General features: G+C 34.3%; 1 protein-coding gene across 2 annotated transcripts in view; it reads left to right on the top strand.

Moving 5' to 3' along the window:
* The window catches only part of OTUD4 (OTU deubiquitinase 4), a 59,114-nt gene that overhangs the window by 17,648 nt on the left and 22,022 nt on the right, over window positions 1-19,444 (top strand). For both annotated transcript variants that reach the window (XM_027866854.1, XM_027866855.1), the window contains 8 exons: window positions 128-209; window positions 682-823; window positions 5,018-5,075; window positions 5,396-5,513; window positions 5,625-5,689; window positions 8,669-8,760; window positions 11,262-11,386; window positions 11,510-11,693. In XM_027866854.1, coding sequence (XP_027722655.1) covers window positions 128-209; window positions 682-823; window positions 5,018-5,075; window positions 5,396-5,513; window positions 5,625-5,689; window positions 8,669-8,760; window positions 11,262-11,386; window positions 11,510-11,693 — 866 coding nt within the window. The remainder of the gene's footprint in view (window positions 1-127; window positions 210-681; window positions 824-5,017; window positions 5,076-5,395; window positions 5,514-5,624; window positions 5,690-8,668; window positions 8,761-11,261; window positions 11,387-11,509; window positions 11,694-19,444) is intronic.

The raw sequence follows: 19,444 nt of genomic DNA, 5'->3' as shown, positions 1-19,444 counted from the left end.
GTTGAAAGCAAACAAGTTTTTGAATTTCCCTTGCAGACAAGTAATTGACTTTTTATTTTTAAGTTGTTCAGTAGTTGGGCCACAACATTGCAGATAATTACCAAAATGTGTTTTTTCCCCTCTTCAGGTATTACTGTGTTTTTCAAATGGAAATCATTATGATATTGTCTATCCCATAAAGTATAAAGACAGCTCTGCTATGTGCCAGTGTAAGTATTACTGCTTTAGGTATACCAGAGAAGTGTTTTATATGAAAAAATATGAGGTATGCAAGGTATAAAATCTTGATTTTGATGAGATATGAAACAAATTATTATTGCAGATTGTGGAATGCTACAATCAACTTACACAAAGCTAGGTCTGAGATAATTTGAATGAATATTTTTCCTTAGAAAAGGAAGGTCTGGTTCATGGGAGCTCTCCTATATTCTCAACTTTCCAGTGTTTCTGATTTGGGTGGTTTGAGTGGAGGAGTTGCAGTGAGCATATTGTGGAAGAGGCAGGTAGAAATGAAGTTCAAATTCTTGTGATAGGCCTGGTTGATCTATGGTACATGCTAACAGGATACAATCATCTGGGGGCCTCTCCATTTCCCACTAATTCTTGGGGACAGTTTTGTACTTACCAAGTAATGAAAGTCATTATTCCATTAAATTCATTTCTCTTGTTTTTCAATTGCAGCTCTCCTTTATGAATTGCTTTATGAGAAGGTATTTAATACTGATGTTAGCAAAATCCTGATGGGGCTAGAGCCCTCTGTTGAAGTAGTTGAAGAAAATATTGCTAACAGTGAAATATCAGACTCGGAGGAAGAGAGTTGCAAGTAAGAACCACTTTGTACATAAATACTAATTTTTTTTTAAAGCTGGCATGCAGAGAATAACACAGCCACTGACGGAGCTAAGCATTTACAACTCTTATCAAAAATTAGGATTTTTTCTAGTCTATGCACATGGATTCTGTTAAGATGGAGCCTTACTTTTATTTTCTAATAGTTAGTTAGAATGTATTTCATGTTTTACACCACAAACACTTCAGAATAATGCATCTTTGCATACAACAGCAAAAGCTTTAAGCAAAACTTTCTGGTATCGTGACCACAACATTCCTCATTTGAAGTTCATCCCTCTACTGAAAGGAAGGATGTTCCAAAATTAGTCTTTTCAAACAGGTATTAATCCATAGCATTTGATCAGATTTCTGTTGTTCTCTGGTGGCCTCTTCAATTACATTACTATTGTCGTTGTGTATAATGTTCTCCTTGTCCATGGGGTCAGATTTCATCATAGAGCTGGAAGCACCCTTAGAGATTAACTTTTCTAATCCCCTAATTTCATGGATCAGAACTGAAAAGATATTAAGGGACTTAACCTAAGGTTATGTGGATAGTAAGTGGATGAATTGAAGTTTGAATCCAGATACTAAAACTCTAAATCCAGTATTCTATGATGTGTGTCTGGTTCTTTCCTAATAAAAAAAATTCTTTAGTCAACTTGCCAATAAAGTCAATTTAATACATACACCAAATTTAATACAATGTGAACTTAATGTATACATTATATAGTACAGATGCATCCCTTATTTCTGCTTTTTTGATTCTTCATCAATTCATGTGAATCTTTGACATTCTTTGTAGCACAGCCATATTCTGTTGAAACTCATCTGCCATGATTTATTTGGGTTTTCTACATGCATCATTTGAATAGCTTATAGATTACTCCAAAAAATGCTACTAGGAATATTTTTGCTTATGTGGAACCAAACTGTTATTGATGTCCTTGGGATGTAAGCTCTGGAGGGGGATTGCTGGATTAAAGGGTATTTATGGTTTAATAACTATTCTCAAGTAATTTTAAGTTGATTTCTATAACTTAGTACACCAAAATCCACAGCTCAAGCTGTGGTGTATTAGTGTGTCTGCCGTCCCAAAGCCATTTGAATAGTAACAAAGATGACAAAAAATTGTGGGGGGGGGAGTGATAATTGTCTCATTCCATTTTTGCACAGTGCCTCCTCCTGTGTTTCCCAGCAGTTCTTCTTATTCTTTCCTTGGTTGCATTTTTACTTTTATTGGGTACTGAGTTGTTACTTTCCTTTGCTTTCTGATCATATTAGTCTATTATGATTTTTTACTTTTTAACTAGTACTGGACACCTTTGATGTCTACCCATGTATAATCAAAAAAAAAAAACAAATTCATGTATTGGTCACGTCCAAAAAATATGTCTTAATCTGTACTCTGAGTCCATCACCTCGTTGTCTGAAGGTGGGGTAGTATGTTTTGTCATGAGTCCTCTGGAATTTGTATTTATCAGATTAAGTTTTTAAAAATTATTTGTCTTTGGTAATGTTACTATGTAAAACATTTTAGTTCACTTCTCTGTGCATTAGTTCATACAAGTCTTTCTAGGTTTCTCTGAAACTATCCTTTGATCATTTCTTACAGTACTATTTCTATCCCCTCACATTCATATACCATGACAGAGAACGGCTATAAATATTTTGGTATATATATGACCTTTTTCTCTTTCTTCAGTCTCTTTGGAGTATAGATTTAGTAGTGTTTCAGTGGGTCAATGTGGATGTGGTTGTGGATGGGTGATGTGTATATCATATGTATGTACATACATATATATGTGTGGTGGTGGGTGGGTGTTTATATTATGTGTACATATGATACATACACTAACCGATCCATATGTATATACATACACATTCATACACACACAGATTTTAGTAGCCTTTTGGGCACGATTCCAGATTGCTTTCCACAATGGCTAGACCATTTCACAGCTTCACTGACAGTGTATTAATGTGCCTGTTTTCTCATAGCTCTTCTAGCATGTTAGTTTTTTTTTTTTTTTGGTCCATTTTGTCGATCTTTAGAGTTGTTTAAATTTGTTTTAATTAGATTAAGAGTTTTTTTTTTAATGTGGCTTTTGAAAGCTTGGATTTCTTCATCTGAAAATTGCCAGCTCTTCAGTTTATAATTTTGAATCAGTTCTTTATATATCTTAAAAATAAGACTTCTTAGAGAAATTTGCTACAAGGAATTTTTTTTTCCCATTCGACTTTTTTCTTTTCTAATTTTAGCTGCATTGGTTTTATTTGTTCAAAACTTTTTAATTTTGTGTGATCAGAATTGTCCCTTTTACTTTGTTTGAGCCTCTGTTCCTTGTTTGGTCTTAAACATTTCCTCTATCCACAGCTCTGACAGGTATTTTCTTCCTTGCTTCTCTAATTTCTTTATGATATCACTCTGTTTGTCATGTACCCATTTTAGCTTATCTTGGTGGATGATGTGACATATTAGTCTGTACCTAACTTCTGTCAGGACACTGTCTAGTTTTCCCAACAGTTTTTGTTGAATCATCAGTTCTTACCCTAATAAGATTCTTAAGTTCTCTAAATAAACCATCAAGTCACCTTCAGAAAGCAATTTTGTTTTCTCTTTAGTTTTGCAATAATTTTTTTTATCCTAGATGGTGTTTCCTTTGATTTCTAATTCCTTCACCTTTAGTTCCTGAATTGGGGCTTTGTGCCTTCTTTCCTGTATTGATTTTATGACTGACTTTTAGTGCAATTCTAGGGAGGAAGATGTCTCTTAGCATTTCTCATTGTATCTCTTTTTCATTATGCAAACTTCTGGGATTTCCTGGAGTAGATGTTGGGGGATGGGGCATCCTGCCTCTCATTCAGGCCACTATTTTCAAAGTAGATTTTTCTGTTGGCGAGACTTCATTACTTCACAGTTATATTGCATATACTTGTATTCAATTAGATGGGTAACTGATAAATTAATTCTGAGACCAGTGAATAATAACAAAAGATGGGAATGAATTTTAGTACCATCAATTTTTCTCCTATCACCATTTCTTACATAATTAATCTATTAGCATATAACTATTGTTTTAAAATTCTCAGATTTTTATTTTTCTTAGTTTTTTGGGGGGCATTTAAGTTGGGACAACATTGTATGTCATATATTGGCCAATCCTAATACATTTCCTCAGTGAAAATGGAAAATGTTAAACGGTATACTTCATGTAGGATAGAGGGAGAAGGTAGCTCAGTACGGATAACCCTAAGAGAAGGATTTATCTAGGAAAAGGCCTGTTCTTCCCCGCCCTTCTCCCACAGGTCTGATTCTTTGCCGAAACTTCAATTAAAGCCAAACTTTCAAAGCCTTCCACAGACATTTAATAAATGATTGCCTAATGATAGTAACAATAACTGATATACAGCACATACTAAATGCTTTACAATTCTTCTTTCATTTGATCTTTACAATAAACCTGGGAGGTAATTGCTATGGTTATAGCTATTTTATACATGAGGAAACTGAGGCAAATGAGTGAAGTGACTTGCTGAGGGTGACACAGCTAGAAAATGTCTGAGCCCAAATTTGAACTCGAGTCTTCCTGACTCCAGGTCAAGCACTTTATCCACTGAGCTGCTTTGCTTCACCCATGAATGAAGTGATGAAGTCAAAGTAGTAATTTCAGGGCCGAGGCAAATTCTATCTGAGCGAAGCCTAAGGGAGGGACTCTGCCAATTTTTTGGTTGTAATGGGATTTTTCATGTATCAAATAGTGTTTGAAATAAAGAAAAGAAGTAATTCCTTTTCCTCAAAAGGTATTTTTGTTATTATGGTATTTAATTGATAATGGGACAAGCTGCACATTTTAAAAAAAACTGCTTTTTATGTTGTTTTTTTTTTTAATGGTACCTTTACCAAATTATTCCATTTGCATTTTCTTGCTAGTGAGTGAGTAGCAACATTTCCTGAGAATGAAAATCTGAACATAGAAAGCTTTAGATCTTAGTAAGAAAATCACCTTGATGCACCCAGCAACATTGCTGTGGATAGGGGAGCTGAGATTTATATGTACTTAAGTACGCTGGGAATTTTCATTATTGTAGGGAAATAAAGTTTTGGGTTTAATAGAATGCAAACTTCTGAAACTTTGAATGCTTTTATTTGCAGAAATCCTAATTATGATTGTATTCTTTGTAGGGGTAAAGCTACCACAGTTAATGATATGAATGGATTTAAGTCTCTGTCAGGCAATCAGGTATTTTTTTTATGGTTTTAACTTTATTCATTTAGTTAGTTTTGCAAAAGCATACGAATTTTTAACCTTTCATTTTTCTCCTCTGTGGTAACTTTACAATAGTAATTTTATAAAATTGGTGTCTTGATCTTTTGACCTTTAATCATAAAGTTGATTCTGTTTAGTGTCCATTTACTATGTAAAATTTTATATGTGGTTTCCTAAATTACTAAGTTTTGCCCTCCATTGAACTTTTGTTTTTTATTTTGGGAATTAGACCTAGAAGTTACGAGAATATAATTCAGTGTTTGCATGTATTTTATATTGTTTTATCTGTTTAGCATCTGAAGAACAATGGGAATTCTACATGCCTTCCTATATCAAGAAAAGTCCTTAAGTCACTCAACCCAACTGTCTACAGAAATGTAGAATATGAAATTTGGCTACAGTCTAAACAAGGTGAGAACATAAAATTGCATGTAAGAACAGACTTTTTTTTTTAAGTCTTAATTTGTATACTGAGCAGAAAAAATTATAAATTACTCGTGTTCTCCTCATTTTTTCCCCCAGCTCAGCAAAAGCGTGATTATTCCATTGCTGCTGGCTTGCAGTATGCAGCTGGAGATAAATGCAGAGTAAGTGATTAGGAGGGAGGGTTATATTGAGATTATTCATTGGTTTCAGGAAACCTTTCTTATTGCTTGATTTTGATTATGATTTTGGAAATTTGGACTTTTTATGTGCACATTAATAGTTTGAAAGTATTGAATAGATTCCATGAATTAACTGAATGCAAGTTTATAAAATGAGAAAATTTGTGTTGCTATTGCCTAGTACATAAAATCTCATCCTCCTGTTCTGTCCCTTAAAAAAATGTTCGGGGCAGCTAGGTGGTGCGGTGGATAGAGCACTGGCCCTGGAGTCCAGGAGGACCTGAGTTCAAACCCGGCCTCAGAGACATAATACTCCTCAATAATGCTTGAGTTTTTTTGATATCATTAATAAGTTTTTTCTTAAATTTGCTATTGTGATATATTTCCTTCTAATGAATTGTGTATTAGAATTACCAGCTAAGGTCTACCAAGAAAGTTTGTGGGAGAAAAAGAACAAGAACTCGAATTCAGACAACTCATGAGTTTCCACTTCATATCCATCAGATTGGCAAAATTGACAAGAAAAGAAAATGACAAATATTAGAGGGTCTGTGAGAAAACAGCCACGTTGTACAGTTAGTGTAGCTGTGAATTGTTCACTCTGTTTTGTAAAGCAATCTGGAACTGTGCCCAGAAGTCTGTTAAATTGTGTGTGTGTGTGTGTGTGTGTGTGTGTGTGTGTGTGTATTTCTGACAGTTCTATACCCCAGAAAGATCACAGAAAGAGGAAAAGGAACCATATGTACACAAATATTTATAGCAGTTCTTTCTGTCATGGTGTATGTATGTGAAAGGATATAAATAGTACCATAAGAAATGGTGGGGACAGCTAGGTGGTGCAGTGGATAGAACTCTGGCCTTGTAGTCAGTAGGACCTGAGTTCAAATCCTGCCTCAGACAGTTGACACTTAGTAGCTGTGACCCTGGGCAAGTCACTTAACTCCAATTGCCTCACCAAAAAAAAAAAAAAAAAAAAAAATGAAAGGGTTTAAAATTTATCTAGGAAACAAGACTGTATCGGCATTAGAACATTTAATATTTGCTGATGTATGGGGATACAAAATTGTGAAAGTGTGTTCTTAAATTATAATCTTACGTTTGTACCACTATAAATTCATAATAAAAGCAATTAAGTAAAAAGTAAGTAAAAAAAATGACATTTAAGAGAAGTCTGGAAAGACTTGTGTGAACTAATACAGAATGAATTGAGCAGAACCAAAATCATTTATACAGTGTCAGCATTGTGAAAATAAGTAACTTTTAAACAGAAGATTTAAGGAATCTGATAAATGCAAATTTCAGAGAATTCGTGGTGAAATACACCACTCACCTCTTGACAGAAGTGATGGATCAGTACAGATTGAGACATAGATATTTTTGGCTAACATTACAGTGACTTCATTTTTCTTTTTCAATTGGGGAAAATTGGAGAAAGGGCATATTCTGCTTACTCGAAGGAAAAAAATTAATTTGGGAGTTATTTGCTGTCATTTTGTGGATGTCATCTTTTCATTCTACCTACCATGTGGAGTTCTTTGCTCCTCCTCTTAGCTAAGCTGTAGCACCTAGCTCTTACTCAGCACTGACAAACAAATTTTATTAGGTTGCACAGACTACTTTGTTAATAATCTACAGTAAAAATGGTAGATAAACTCCTTAGCCTGGGGACAGTGTGGTTACTCAGAATGATCTGTTTGGTTATCATTAGATATTAGCCAGTTAAATATATATTAAATGTTTTCTGTATTAACACACATTCTCAATTTGTATTTAATTAACATCCTATATTTGCGGTGGTGTGCCTTAATGAATAGAGAGCTAGTCTTAGAGTGAGAAGGATCTAGTTCAGGTGCTCTACCACAAACTAGCTGTGTGACCATGAACATGTCCTTTCACCTCTCGGTGCCCCAGACCTGTAGCTCTTTCTCTGAGACTAGAAGTTGTAGAGCAGTTCACCATCTGGATTGGTAGACAGATGACTCACAACGTTAACTCTTAGGCTCATAGTTTCTATATGTATACATGGTGTTTTTAGTTAATGGTACTTTACAAGAAATGCTATTGAAAGTTTAGTCCTTGCTTATGTGATTGTGAAAAAGGATAATTTTCTTGTTAAAAAATTATAATAGAGCCAGATTTTTCCCCATCATAATAATATCTTTAAGTTTACAAAAATCATTGTACTGTTTTAACCGTGAATTTTATTTGTCATTTAAATAAGATATATTTATATCAACATTTTCATTTCTTTTTTTAAATTAATCTTTAGTTTTCAACACTCACTTTTGTAAGATTTTTGAGTTCTAAATTTTCCCCCCTCCCCAAGATGGCATGCAATCTGATATAGGCTATACATGTATGATCATATTAAACATATTTCCATATTAGTCATGTTGTGAAAAAAGAATCAGAAGAAAAGACAAGAAACAACAAAAGAAAGAGAAAATAATATGCTTTGATCTGCATTCAGTCTCCATGGTTCTTTGTCTGGATGTGGATAGCATTTTCTATCATGAGTCTTTTAGAATTGTCTTAAAATCATTGCATTGCTCAAAAGAGCTAAGGCTAACAAAGTCTTATATCAACATTTCCAAGGATGATTTGCATTAACTAGATATGTGAGAATCATCTGTTTGGTTATTAAAGTCTCTTAAAAGTTGTGTTTAGACACATTCCATTCCCAATACATTGATTATTGAAAGCTAAGTGGGAAAGGATACTTTTCTGTTTAATTCATTTGAAAAAAGTAGTGTGGGCCAGCTATGATTTATTGAGTGCTTTTCCTTTGTAGGCTTTAGCAATGAGTAGATGATTTGAATTATTCCTGTTTACATTGATTCCTCTTCATAGCTAGATTTAAAAGTCCCAGTGTCCATTTATAAAAAGGAAGTAAAAAGCTATTTTTAAAGGCCACTTAAAGAAATTATGAATTTTGAGTCTTTTTTTCTCATTATTCTGTAGGTGGGTTTAGATCACAATGGGAAGTTTCAAAATACAGATACTCAAGAACGTTCTGAGAATGGACCAGTGTTTGTGGAAGACCTTGGAGTGAAGTATGTTCGGGTCTTATATGATAGCAATTTCTGTGTAATATTTAGCATGATATACATATACTAAGGCAGGTTGGGAGGGGGACCATCAGTAAAAGGAACTCCCAGTGAAGACAGTGTAGATGGTCAGTTGCTTTGCAAGTTACAGTCTCATATATTTATAGGTAGTAAACTATTTATAGCTTTATGTATCAGTATCAATATCTATAAATAGATACAGATATGTAGATAAACATATTTAGCCATAGAAATATCAATAGATCTATTGATGTATCTGTATCTTCTGTGCCAGCTTGCTTTTTCTGTAAGTCTTAAGTGCTTCCAAATGGGTCTGCCCACTTGCAAATTTTTCTCATTGAAGTGATCATTTAGAGATAAGTATATCTAACTGTTTAAGGCCAATTCAGGCCTTAAACAAAGAAGTTTAAATTTGATTAAAGAATAGTATTCAAGAAACAGAATTTATTCTCAATTTTTTTAAATATCCAAATGAGTCTTCAATTCACTCAGGTTTTAAAAAGTTAATCTTTGAAATTTGAATCTGATTTTTCTTTGTGCTTTTTTGCTCGACCTTTTTGTTAATTTGTAGGTATACAGGCCCGTTTACAAATTGACTGGTGTCTTGTACACGTGTCGTCATATGCAACATAATTTTAATACTTAGCAAAACACATGGATTTGGAGTTGAGAAAGATTCCCGATTCAGATAAACCTCTGGCATTTGCTAATTCTGTGGCCATTGACAAGTAACTTAAACCTTGGGCCTTTGTTTATTTGTAAAATGGGCTAACGTGAGGATCAAATGAGATAATCTAATGTAAATATTTTACAAACTTTACAGTACCATAAATGTTTTTATTTTTACATATGAAATTATAACTATATCTGTATGTTTTGTATATTTTGTTGTATAAAGGTGCTATTTGAAAAAATTTGCATTATCTGCAAATTTTTGTCCATAGTATGAAATTTTAGTTGCTCTAGTTTTGGGGGACTTTTCCTGTCCTACAGCTCTGGTTCTTTGCAACATGAGCTGTAGATTGCTTCTTTTTTTCCAGAGAGTGAATTTGGCATGGTATAATGGAAAGAATCATGGACTTTGAGTCAGGAAAGACATGGGTTTGAATATTGCCCTTGCATTTTTTAGTATTGCTGAATGTGCTCTGGGTTAACCTTTCTGAACCTCGGTTTTTTCATCTATGAAATGGGCGTATCAGTTATAAGTTTTCAGAGATGTTATGAAGATTGCAATTTGTAAAACCTTAAAATTTTTCTTATGTAAAATAATAAGTCTACCCAACATTGAAGCTGAGGTGTTCAGTTAAAACACCTAACCTGTTCAGTGTGGGGAAAGTAAGCCAGACTCATTGATTTGGATTCATATTTAATAGGAGGGCCCTATAAATGGGAAATACCTGTCTACTGCTGCTACCTTCCCATATTCTATCCAATATGCATTTATCAAGAAGCACTGTGGAGTAGGTGATGGAGAGAGCTGGCCTCAAATCCATGACAGTCCCTGAACCTCTGACATAGTGATTGTGTTGACCCTGGGCAAGTCACTTAACTTCTCAGTGTCCCAGGCGACTCTGTAGGACTTTGAGTTGCAGAGAAGGTACAGGTCTGTATTGTTAGAAGCAGTTTCCTCATCTTGGAGTTCCTTAGACCAGTGAAATCATAGATCTAATGACCTAACCCTATTCAATTTAGAGGGCAGAGAGTGCCTGGCCTGGAGTCAGAAGACTCATAATTCTGAGTTCAGTAATGGCCTTAGACACTTACTAGCTGTGTGACCCTGGGCAAATCACTTAATCCTGTTTGCCTCAGTTTCTTCATCTGTAAAATGAACTGGAGAAGGAAATGGCAAACCACTCCAGTATCTGTGCCAAGAAAACCCCCAATGGGCTCACGAAGAGTCAGACAGATGATTGAAAAATGACTGTACAACAACTATATCTTGTTAAGGCTACAGACAGAAGAGATTGTGACTAATTTTCATGGGCAGGTTCTCTGCTAAACTTGAAAAAAGGGAGAACTTTAATGTAACTTAGTAGTCGGTAATTTATAGATTACTTATTCATGTTTTGTCACAATTTGTGGTCTACGTTAGCTGTTTTTTAAAAAAAAATTTTTTTGATTGCCAGCTTTTCAACTTGACTCTTCAGTGCAGTTAAGCTCACAAATGTGCTATTAACTTCTTGTTAATGTGGCTATCTAGTTATTTCAATTTAAAAATTTTTCATATAATTCATTATGAAACATTTTATTTGTTATAGAAACTAATTTTATTTAAGTACATCTGAACTGGTACAAATTATTTAAAATTAAGTACTAGTTTTCTAGCTTTAAAACACCCCTGGACACCCAGCAGATTACTCAAGTTGCATGTTTTTTTCTGTAATAAGCTGAAAATAAAATGTGAAGACATTGCTCGTTAAAAATGCCAACTAGAAATAGCCTAGAACCCTAGATAATATCTTTTTCATTCTCTTTGTTCCTCTAAGACGTTCTTCCTCACTGAAGAGCCTCAAACCTCTTCAACAGGCATCTTCTACAGAAGGTTGGAACATGGTGTCTTCAGGAAAGAAGATGAAAAAACCTTCTACCAGTGGACAGCATTTTCAGCCTGGTAAGAATCTCCCCTTGCCTCTTCCCCTTTCTTCCTCCCTCCCCTCCTCTCTCTTCTCTTCTTTCAATTTGCCATGAGTTTCCTGCTGGTTACTTGTACATTTCTTTTGGATTTTTATCACAGATATAGATTGCAGAGGGCCAAAGAATTCAAATAAGCCAATAAAAACCCCATCAACACTACCTCCTCGACTTCAGCATGTGGGAACTCGGCAGCATGCATATTCGTGTCAGTCTTCTGGGTTACAGTCTCAGTTGCCCTCAAATGAGCACAAGACACAGAGCAGGACTTCTTCACAGATCCTAAGGTAAAACTTTCATCCAGAAGAAATAGAAAATAAGTTTTTTTGTGATTTAAAAAAAGTCCTTTATTATAATAGTAGAAATTTTTGAAATGTCAGGATAATTTCATTTCTTTGTGGTAGTCTTTAAAATAATTTTAAGACATACGAAAAAGACATTTTCCCCAAGGTTTTTCTTCTTTACACATTCTTGACTTTTTTCTGGACAAGAGAGAAATTAATTTTGTTAGAGGAATACTGGAATTTTTGTTTGTTTTTTGAAATATCAACTTAAATTTTTGTAGATTAATTTTGGAACTCCAGTGGATTGGATTACTTTATTTAATTTCACCTTTGACAAAACAAGCCATCCATTCTTAAATGATCTTTCATATTATTCATAGAACTATTTGAGGTTTTTGTGGTAAGCATGACTTAACTTTTTTCTTACACCTCTGCTGGTGCCTGTTGCATTCCATGCCAGCCACCATTGCTGGTGGAGGAGAGAATGGTGCTTTTCACTTGTGTAAAAACTCCATCACTAAAAGTACAGTGGTGATAAGTTTGGATTCGAACTTTCTATATGTAGACTGTCCCATAAGCTGAAACCAGGGGTTAGAGGTTACTGTTTCTCTAAGCATTCATGTATCAAGTTCTGGTAGGTTTTAAAGTATATATGTCTTAATATAGAAGAAATACAAAGTCAATCACAAATAAATATCTGTGTAAAAAGCAATTTTTTGATCCCGCAGCTAGTCAGAACCCCTTAGAAAGTATTACACAGGGGCAGCTATGTGACACAGTAGATAGAGCACCAGCCCTGGAGTCAGAAGGATCTGAGTTCAAATTCGGTCTCAGACCAGATACTTGACACTTACTAGCTGTGTGAGCTTAGGCAAGTCACTTAACCTCAATTGCCTTGCCAAAAAAAAAGTAAAAAAAATAAAACCATCTCATTTAAAAAAAAAAAAAAGCACTACACAGCCTGTGCTTTACTACTTGTGTTCTAAGATTGAAGAAACCTTACGTTTTAAAATAACTGCTAACCTTGTTAATGTTGAAAAGAGAATAAATAGATATTGTATCAAAGAAATGTTTTGAAAAAAGATGATTATTGTTCAAATGTGATGAAAAAACTAGTTGCATTTGTTTTGTTTGCTTTCCTGCTATATGTGTGTAATTGTGTGTAATTTAGTTCAGTAAGTGGGAGACAGAGTAGAACAAGGTGAAGAATGCTGAAGTTGGAGTCAGAAGACCTGAGTTCAAGTATGGCCTTTGCCACCTACTCCTTGTGTGCCCTTGGCCAAGTAACTTACCCTGACTAGGTCTCAGCTTTCTTACCTGCAAAATGAGGGGATTGGGCTAGGTTCCCTCTAAAGGCCCCTTGTGTATCTAAATCTATGATTCTGTATACCTTTGGAGTTTCCAGATTAATTTTTGGTAAGAAAAATCTTGGGATTGTACTTAAAATGTAGGTTTTCCAAAATGAGTCAGTTAGCATTTCTTAAATGCCTATATACCAGGTGTTATGTTAGGTGCTAGAGATACACAAACTAAAGTGGAACAATCTCTAGCCCAGGGAGCTAGCATCTATAGGGGAAACAACATGTGTGCATTTAATATAAATCACATGAATACAAGGTAATGGATGGGAAGAACACTATCAGCTGCAGATGATTAGGAATGTCTTCGTGTAAGAGGAAACCAGGGATTCTAAAGCAGTGAGGTATTATAGGTAGCCTGTGCAAAGATTGGAAATGTGAGATAATGTTAAGTAAGGAATAGCAAAGAGGCTAATTTGGTCAGACTGAAGTGTGTGAAGAAGAGAAATGTATAATAAGGCTGGAAAGGTAAATTTGAGCAAGGTTGTAAAGAATTTCAGGTGTTGAGTTTGTATTTTGTTCAAGAGATATTAGTGAAAGCCACTGGAATTTATTGATTATCAGCCTTGTTTTGTGCTTCTTGATATTCTATGACTCTTGGGTTTAAAAAATTCCTACAAAATTACTTTTAGAATTCATAAATACTAGACTTCATACAACATTTGCAATGTTGGTGGTTATTTGGTATTGCATTCCTTAAAAAATATACAACATTTTTAGATAGGCAATTGGAGGATCAAAATCAGGTGACAACATAGAAAAATTAATTTCATATAGAACGTATATTAGTCATTAGTAGTCATTTCTGAAAGTACTTTGTATACTGTCATTTTTCAGCATTCTGTCAAAATGTAAAAGTAATTTAAAAGGCAGTATGTCTTTAAAGGATCTACTGAACATTATATAAAACATGGAATGTCTTAACCTGTTTTCGTTTATTGGTCCAAAGTATGAGGCTTCACTTATTTTGTTCTTTATTAATACATTTTGTTTTGGCATATTGACCATTTTCCAGTACCCAGTTCTTCTCCTTTCCCTGCTCCCAAAACAAAGACTGTCTTCTAAAGAGATGGGAAAGAGACATATATGATAGCATCAAGTCACAGCGGTCTTGATAAGTATTTGTAAGAAAAGACCAGCATGAAAATATTTTTAACCTTTGTACCAATATCTGTTGATATCAACATATTTGATGATATCCAGTAACTTCAGTTGTATCGGTGGAGACATCAAAAAATGTTTGGAAATAGGGATGTAGAGATAAGTAGTGAAGGAGGCCAAATACTTAAAGATCACACAAAAGCCTCATATATATCATGAATATTTTTGGCGGGGAGTTAATCAGTAGGCTCTAGACCAGGGTTAGGGAACCTGTGGCCTCGAGGCCCCTCAATAAAAGGATTTGTTCTGTAAAACTTGGACTCAGTCAAAAGGCTGCACCCAAGGATCTAGGAGGCCATATGTGGCCTGGAGGCTTCAGGTTCCCCATCTGTGATCTAGACATAGTGAATACTGAACAATAGGAATGATACACACAGTGAGGGCATTCTTGATGAGGGTATTAGTAGGGAAGGCTATAATATATATATTATTAATAATAACAGACGAAATTTTTACCATTAAACAAGATCCTATTTTGCTTGTTTTTATTTACAAAAAGAAGCTTTTGATTCAGTAAAGCAGAACACCTTGAAAGCTTTCTTCCCAAAAGGTGTCTTCTCTGCAGTCATTAAAACCATGCAAGATTTATTGAAAGATACAGCATTATAAAAATTGTTGTTTAACTCACTTATCAGAGGCATAAAACAGGAAGACATGCTTGCCAAAGTTCTTATGGAAGAGATAAAACAGAGAGTCCAGGTACAAGAATGATTCCCCTAAAGATGGTGAAGTTTTCCACTTCCTGTTTGTGGGTGACATTATGCTAGAATGTTGCAAAACTTCCTGTGTAATGAGGTCCATAATCATTTAAAATGGTTCAGCTAACCCATCCATAAAAATGATGTATTATGCAGAATATGACTTGCAGTGAAATGGGCAACCTATAGAACTCATTTGAAAATGTGTACTTATCTTGGAGACTGAAAAAAGACAATATTAAAACTGAAGGAGGAGAAAAGTGGGTTGAATTGCTTATGAGAAATTGCAGCACTTATTTAATTATTTGAAACTTCTCCCAGAAATAAAAAACCCATTTTTTAAAAACCAGTGGTATTTGTATGGCTGTGAGTTTCATACCATTAATGATCTCTTAGTCATAGTCAACTATGAAGGCAGGGGGGCGGGGCTGAGGTAGATATGAGCAGGCCGCAACATTTAATAACATTTAAGAACTAAGGACAAGAACCAGAGTAAAACAAGTCGAAGAAATATAAAAAAAAAAAAGATAATAGGCTTCTTGTGTGGTAAAGGACAACTAGGGGATATCAACTCAAGAGAAAATGAGGACTTCTCCCCGTATGTTGGGTGGGATCTTTTGGAGTGAACTTATAGAAGGGCATAATTGCAGTCTGATGTTATTTAGGTCAAATTACAGGTTCATCAGAGGACTACAGTAGTAATTATTTGCAATTAAAATGTAGTGTTTTTGATATCTGGCAAAAAATATACTTACTAAGCTTTTGGAAAAATCTTGTGGCCGAGTACAGCATGAGGTCATTGTCATTTGTTAGGAGCTAATATTTTAGTTCCCCTTCTAATTTATGATACGTTGTCCTTTTTTAAAAATTATAAACCTTGTGGGTATTAGGATAATACTGTCAGTCCTGCTACAAACTTAATTAGAAATGCTAGTAATGGAATAATTCTCAGCAATGGCCGATTTGAATGTATACTTTTTTAAAAAATTAGGTGTCAAAGCTTAAGTTAGTACTATTAGCCCATCATTTTTTAGCTCAAATTTTCATCTTTGCTTTTAAAGTACTAGAGCAGTGTTGTCAAACTCAAATAGAAACAGAGGCCACTGAATTGTACATAGGGATCCCTGTGGCCACATATTGACTTAGGAAACCACATATTAATATATCTTATGTTCTTTTACATTTTATTTAATTAAATATTTACCAACTACATTTTAATCTGGTTCAGATGCATTTGGGGATTGTTGTAGTGGGGAATCTACAGAAGTGTTTGACACTTGATCTAGAGTGCTAAAATTTTTTGGTCTTAAGAAAATGAAATGCTAAAGTGACTGCTGATGTATCTTCACTGCACCTGTACTGGACCTTCATTGCAATTTTTCTTCTGTCCTTTAATGACATCATCTTTCCACCTCTAAAGAAAAAACTGCTTTCCAGGATGATATCATGCTTCTTTATCCTTAACATAATGGTCTCTGGGGGAAAAGTGGGAGGAGTTAGATTTCAAACAAGTGATAAGAGGGTATCGAATTTTTGTAAGGAACCGACAAAAAGTACAAAGATGAAGCACAGGTGTCAATATATGTTTGTGTAGAAGAGAAAAATATGGAAGGGGGGGAGGGTGGAATAAAAGATACAGTGGTCAAAGGGAAACAGATTTAAAAGAGAAGAGTAAGTATGATGGAATAGTATTGAAGGAAATAACTCATTCAGCAGTCATAATTGTGAATGTGAATAGGATAAACTCACCCCATAAAATGGAAGAGGAGAGTAGAATGGATTAGAAACCATACTCCAACAATATATTGTTTACAAGAAGCACACTTGAAATAGAAAGATACAGCATTATAAATTAAATTATGGGGCTATTATGCTATATTATTACCTATTATGCTTCAGCTGAAGTAAAAAAGGTAGAGGTAGCAATCATGATATCAGACAAAGCAAAAGCAAAAATAGACCTAATTAAAAGAAATAAATAGGGAAACTATTTTACTAAAAGGTACTATCAACAATGAATTAATGTCAGTACTGAACATATGTACCAACTAGTGCGTAGCATCTAAATTCTTAAAGGAAAAGTTGAATGAGTTGCAGGAAGAGACAAAAAATAAAAATATAATAGTTTGGGGGGACCTTGACTTACCCGTCTAACCATAAAATAAGAGAGAAGTTAATAGAATTTTAGAAAAGTTATACATGATAGACCTGGAAACTATTGACTGAGAATAGAAAGGAGTATACCTATTTCTCAGCTGTGCAAGACAGCATCAAAAAAACAATATGATGCTGTATTAGGACACAAAAAAATCTCAAAAATATAAAAAAGCAGAAATACTAAATGCATGTTTTTCTGATCATAATGCAGTAGAAGTCACATTCAGTAAAGGTCTTTTTAAAGCGTGGGTTAAAAATTAGTTGGAAACTAAACAACATACTTGGGGCCCCTAGGTGACACAGTGGCTAGAGCACTGGACCTGGAGTCAGGAAGACTCATCTTCCTGAGTTCAAATTTGACTTCAGACACTAGCTGTGTGACCCTTGGCAAGTCACTTGACTCTGTTTGCCTCAGTTTCTTCATCTGGAAAATGATCTGGAGAAGGAAATGGCAAACCATTCCAGTATCTTTGCCAAGAAAACCCCAAATGGGTTTACAAAAAGTTGGACGTGACTGAAACTACTGAACAACAAAATAATATCCTAAAAAATGAATGGGTCAAAGAAAAAATCATTGAAACAATAATTTCATTAAAAATGATGACAACAATGAGACAACCTGCCAAAATTTGTAGGATACAGCCAAAGCAGTACTTAGGGAAAAATTTATATCTCTAAATGATCACATCAATAAGAGAGCAGATCAACAAATTGGACATTGAACTAAAAAAAAAAAAACAAAAAACAGAAAATCAACAATTTACAAAGCCCTAAAGACCAAAATAAAAATCCTAAAAATCAGAGGAGAGATTAACAAAACAAAGTTTTTTTAAAAATTGAACTAATAAGCAAAACTAGGAGTTCTGGTTTTTTTGGGGGGGGTGGGGGAGATTGGCTAATTTGATCTTTTGAAAAGAAGAAAACCAAATTATCAATATAAAAAATGAAAAAGTTGAATTCATGGCTAATGAAGATGAAATAACATTATTTTCTAGGATGTATTTTGCCCAGCTGGATGCCACTAAAACTGAAAATCTAAATGAAATGAACAAACATTTACAAAAAAATAAATCATGCTAAGATTGACAGAACAGGAAATAGGATATTTAAATAATCTTACCTTAGAAAAACTAAGTGAATAAGCCAAAAATGGACTCCATAAGAAAAAAAAAAAAACTGCCAGGACTGGTGAATTTATAAACGACTTCTACCAAACATTCAGTGAACAATTAGTTCCAGTACTGTATAAGGTGTTTGAAGAAATAAGTAAAGAAGTGATCCTACCAAATTCCTTTTATGATGCAAAGGTGATCTGGATAACTAAACTAGGGAGAGTCAAAACAGTGGAGGGGAGGGATTGTATGCCAATTTCCCTTGTGAATATTAACACAAAACTTTTAAATAAAATACTAGCAAGGACATTACAGCAATATTACAAAGATCATATGCTTTGATCAAACTGGGTTTATATCAGAAATGCAGGACTGATTCAATATTAGGAAAACCCATAATTCACCATATTAACAAATAAAAATCATGATTAGTTAAGTAGATGCAGAAAAGGCTTTGTACAAAATAAAATGCCCATTAAAAACACTAGTAAGGGGGCAGCTAGGTGGCGCAGTGGATAGAGCAGTGGCCCTGGATTCAGGAGGATCTGAGTTCAAATACGGCCACAGACACATCACACTTACTAGGTGTGTGACCATGGGCAAGTCACTTAACCCCATTGCCTGGCCCAAAAAAAAAAGCAAACCACTAGCAAGCACAGGAATAAAGGGAGCTTTCCTTAAAATAAGTCATATCTAAAATAAGAGCAAACTTCTGTAATGGGTTTAAACTAGAAGCCTTTCCAATATGATCAGGGTGAATCAGCGATGTTCATTATCACCATTACTATTCAGCATTGTATTAGAAATGGTATTTATAATAATAAGGCCAAAAAAAAAATTGAAGTGATAGGTATAGGTAGTGAGGACACTGAACTGAATTCTTTGCAGATGATAAGATGCCTTATTTAGAGACCCCTAGAATCAACTAAAAAATTAATCTAAACAATTAACTTCAATAAGATTATGGCATATAAAACCACACAAATCATCATTTCTTCATATTAACCAACAATACCCAGTAGGAAGAGGAATTCCATATAAAATAATGGTAGACAGAGTAAAATATTTGGGACACAGAGGAAGTATAAGAATCCATTTAAAACATCTTCACACAAAGATTTATATTATTGGAGAAATGTTAATTTCTCATGAGTAGTCTGATCTAATGTAACAAAAATGACAATTCTGCCTAAATTAATGTACTTTTTCAGTGCCATAGCAATCACACTATCAAAGAATGACTTTATGGAGCTAGAAAAAAATCAAAA

The sequence above is a fragment of the Vombatus ursinus genome, unplaced genomic scaffold (genome assembly GCF_900497805.2).
Source record: "Vombatus ursinus unplaced genomic scaffold, bare-nosed wombat genome assembly UNPS02014784.1, whole genome shotgun sequence".
Taxonomy (NCBI): domain Eukaryota; kingdom Metazoa; phylum Chordata; class Mammalia; order Diprotodontia; family Vombatidae; genus Vombatus; species Vombatus ursinus.
This window is presented reverse-complemented; position numbering and strand designations above follow the sequence as displayed.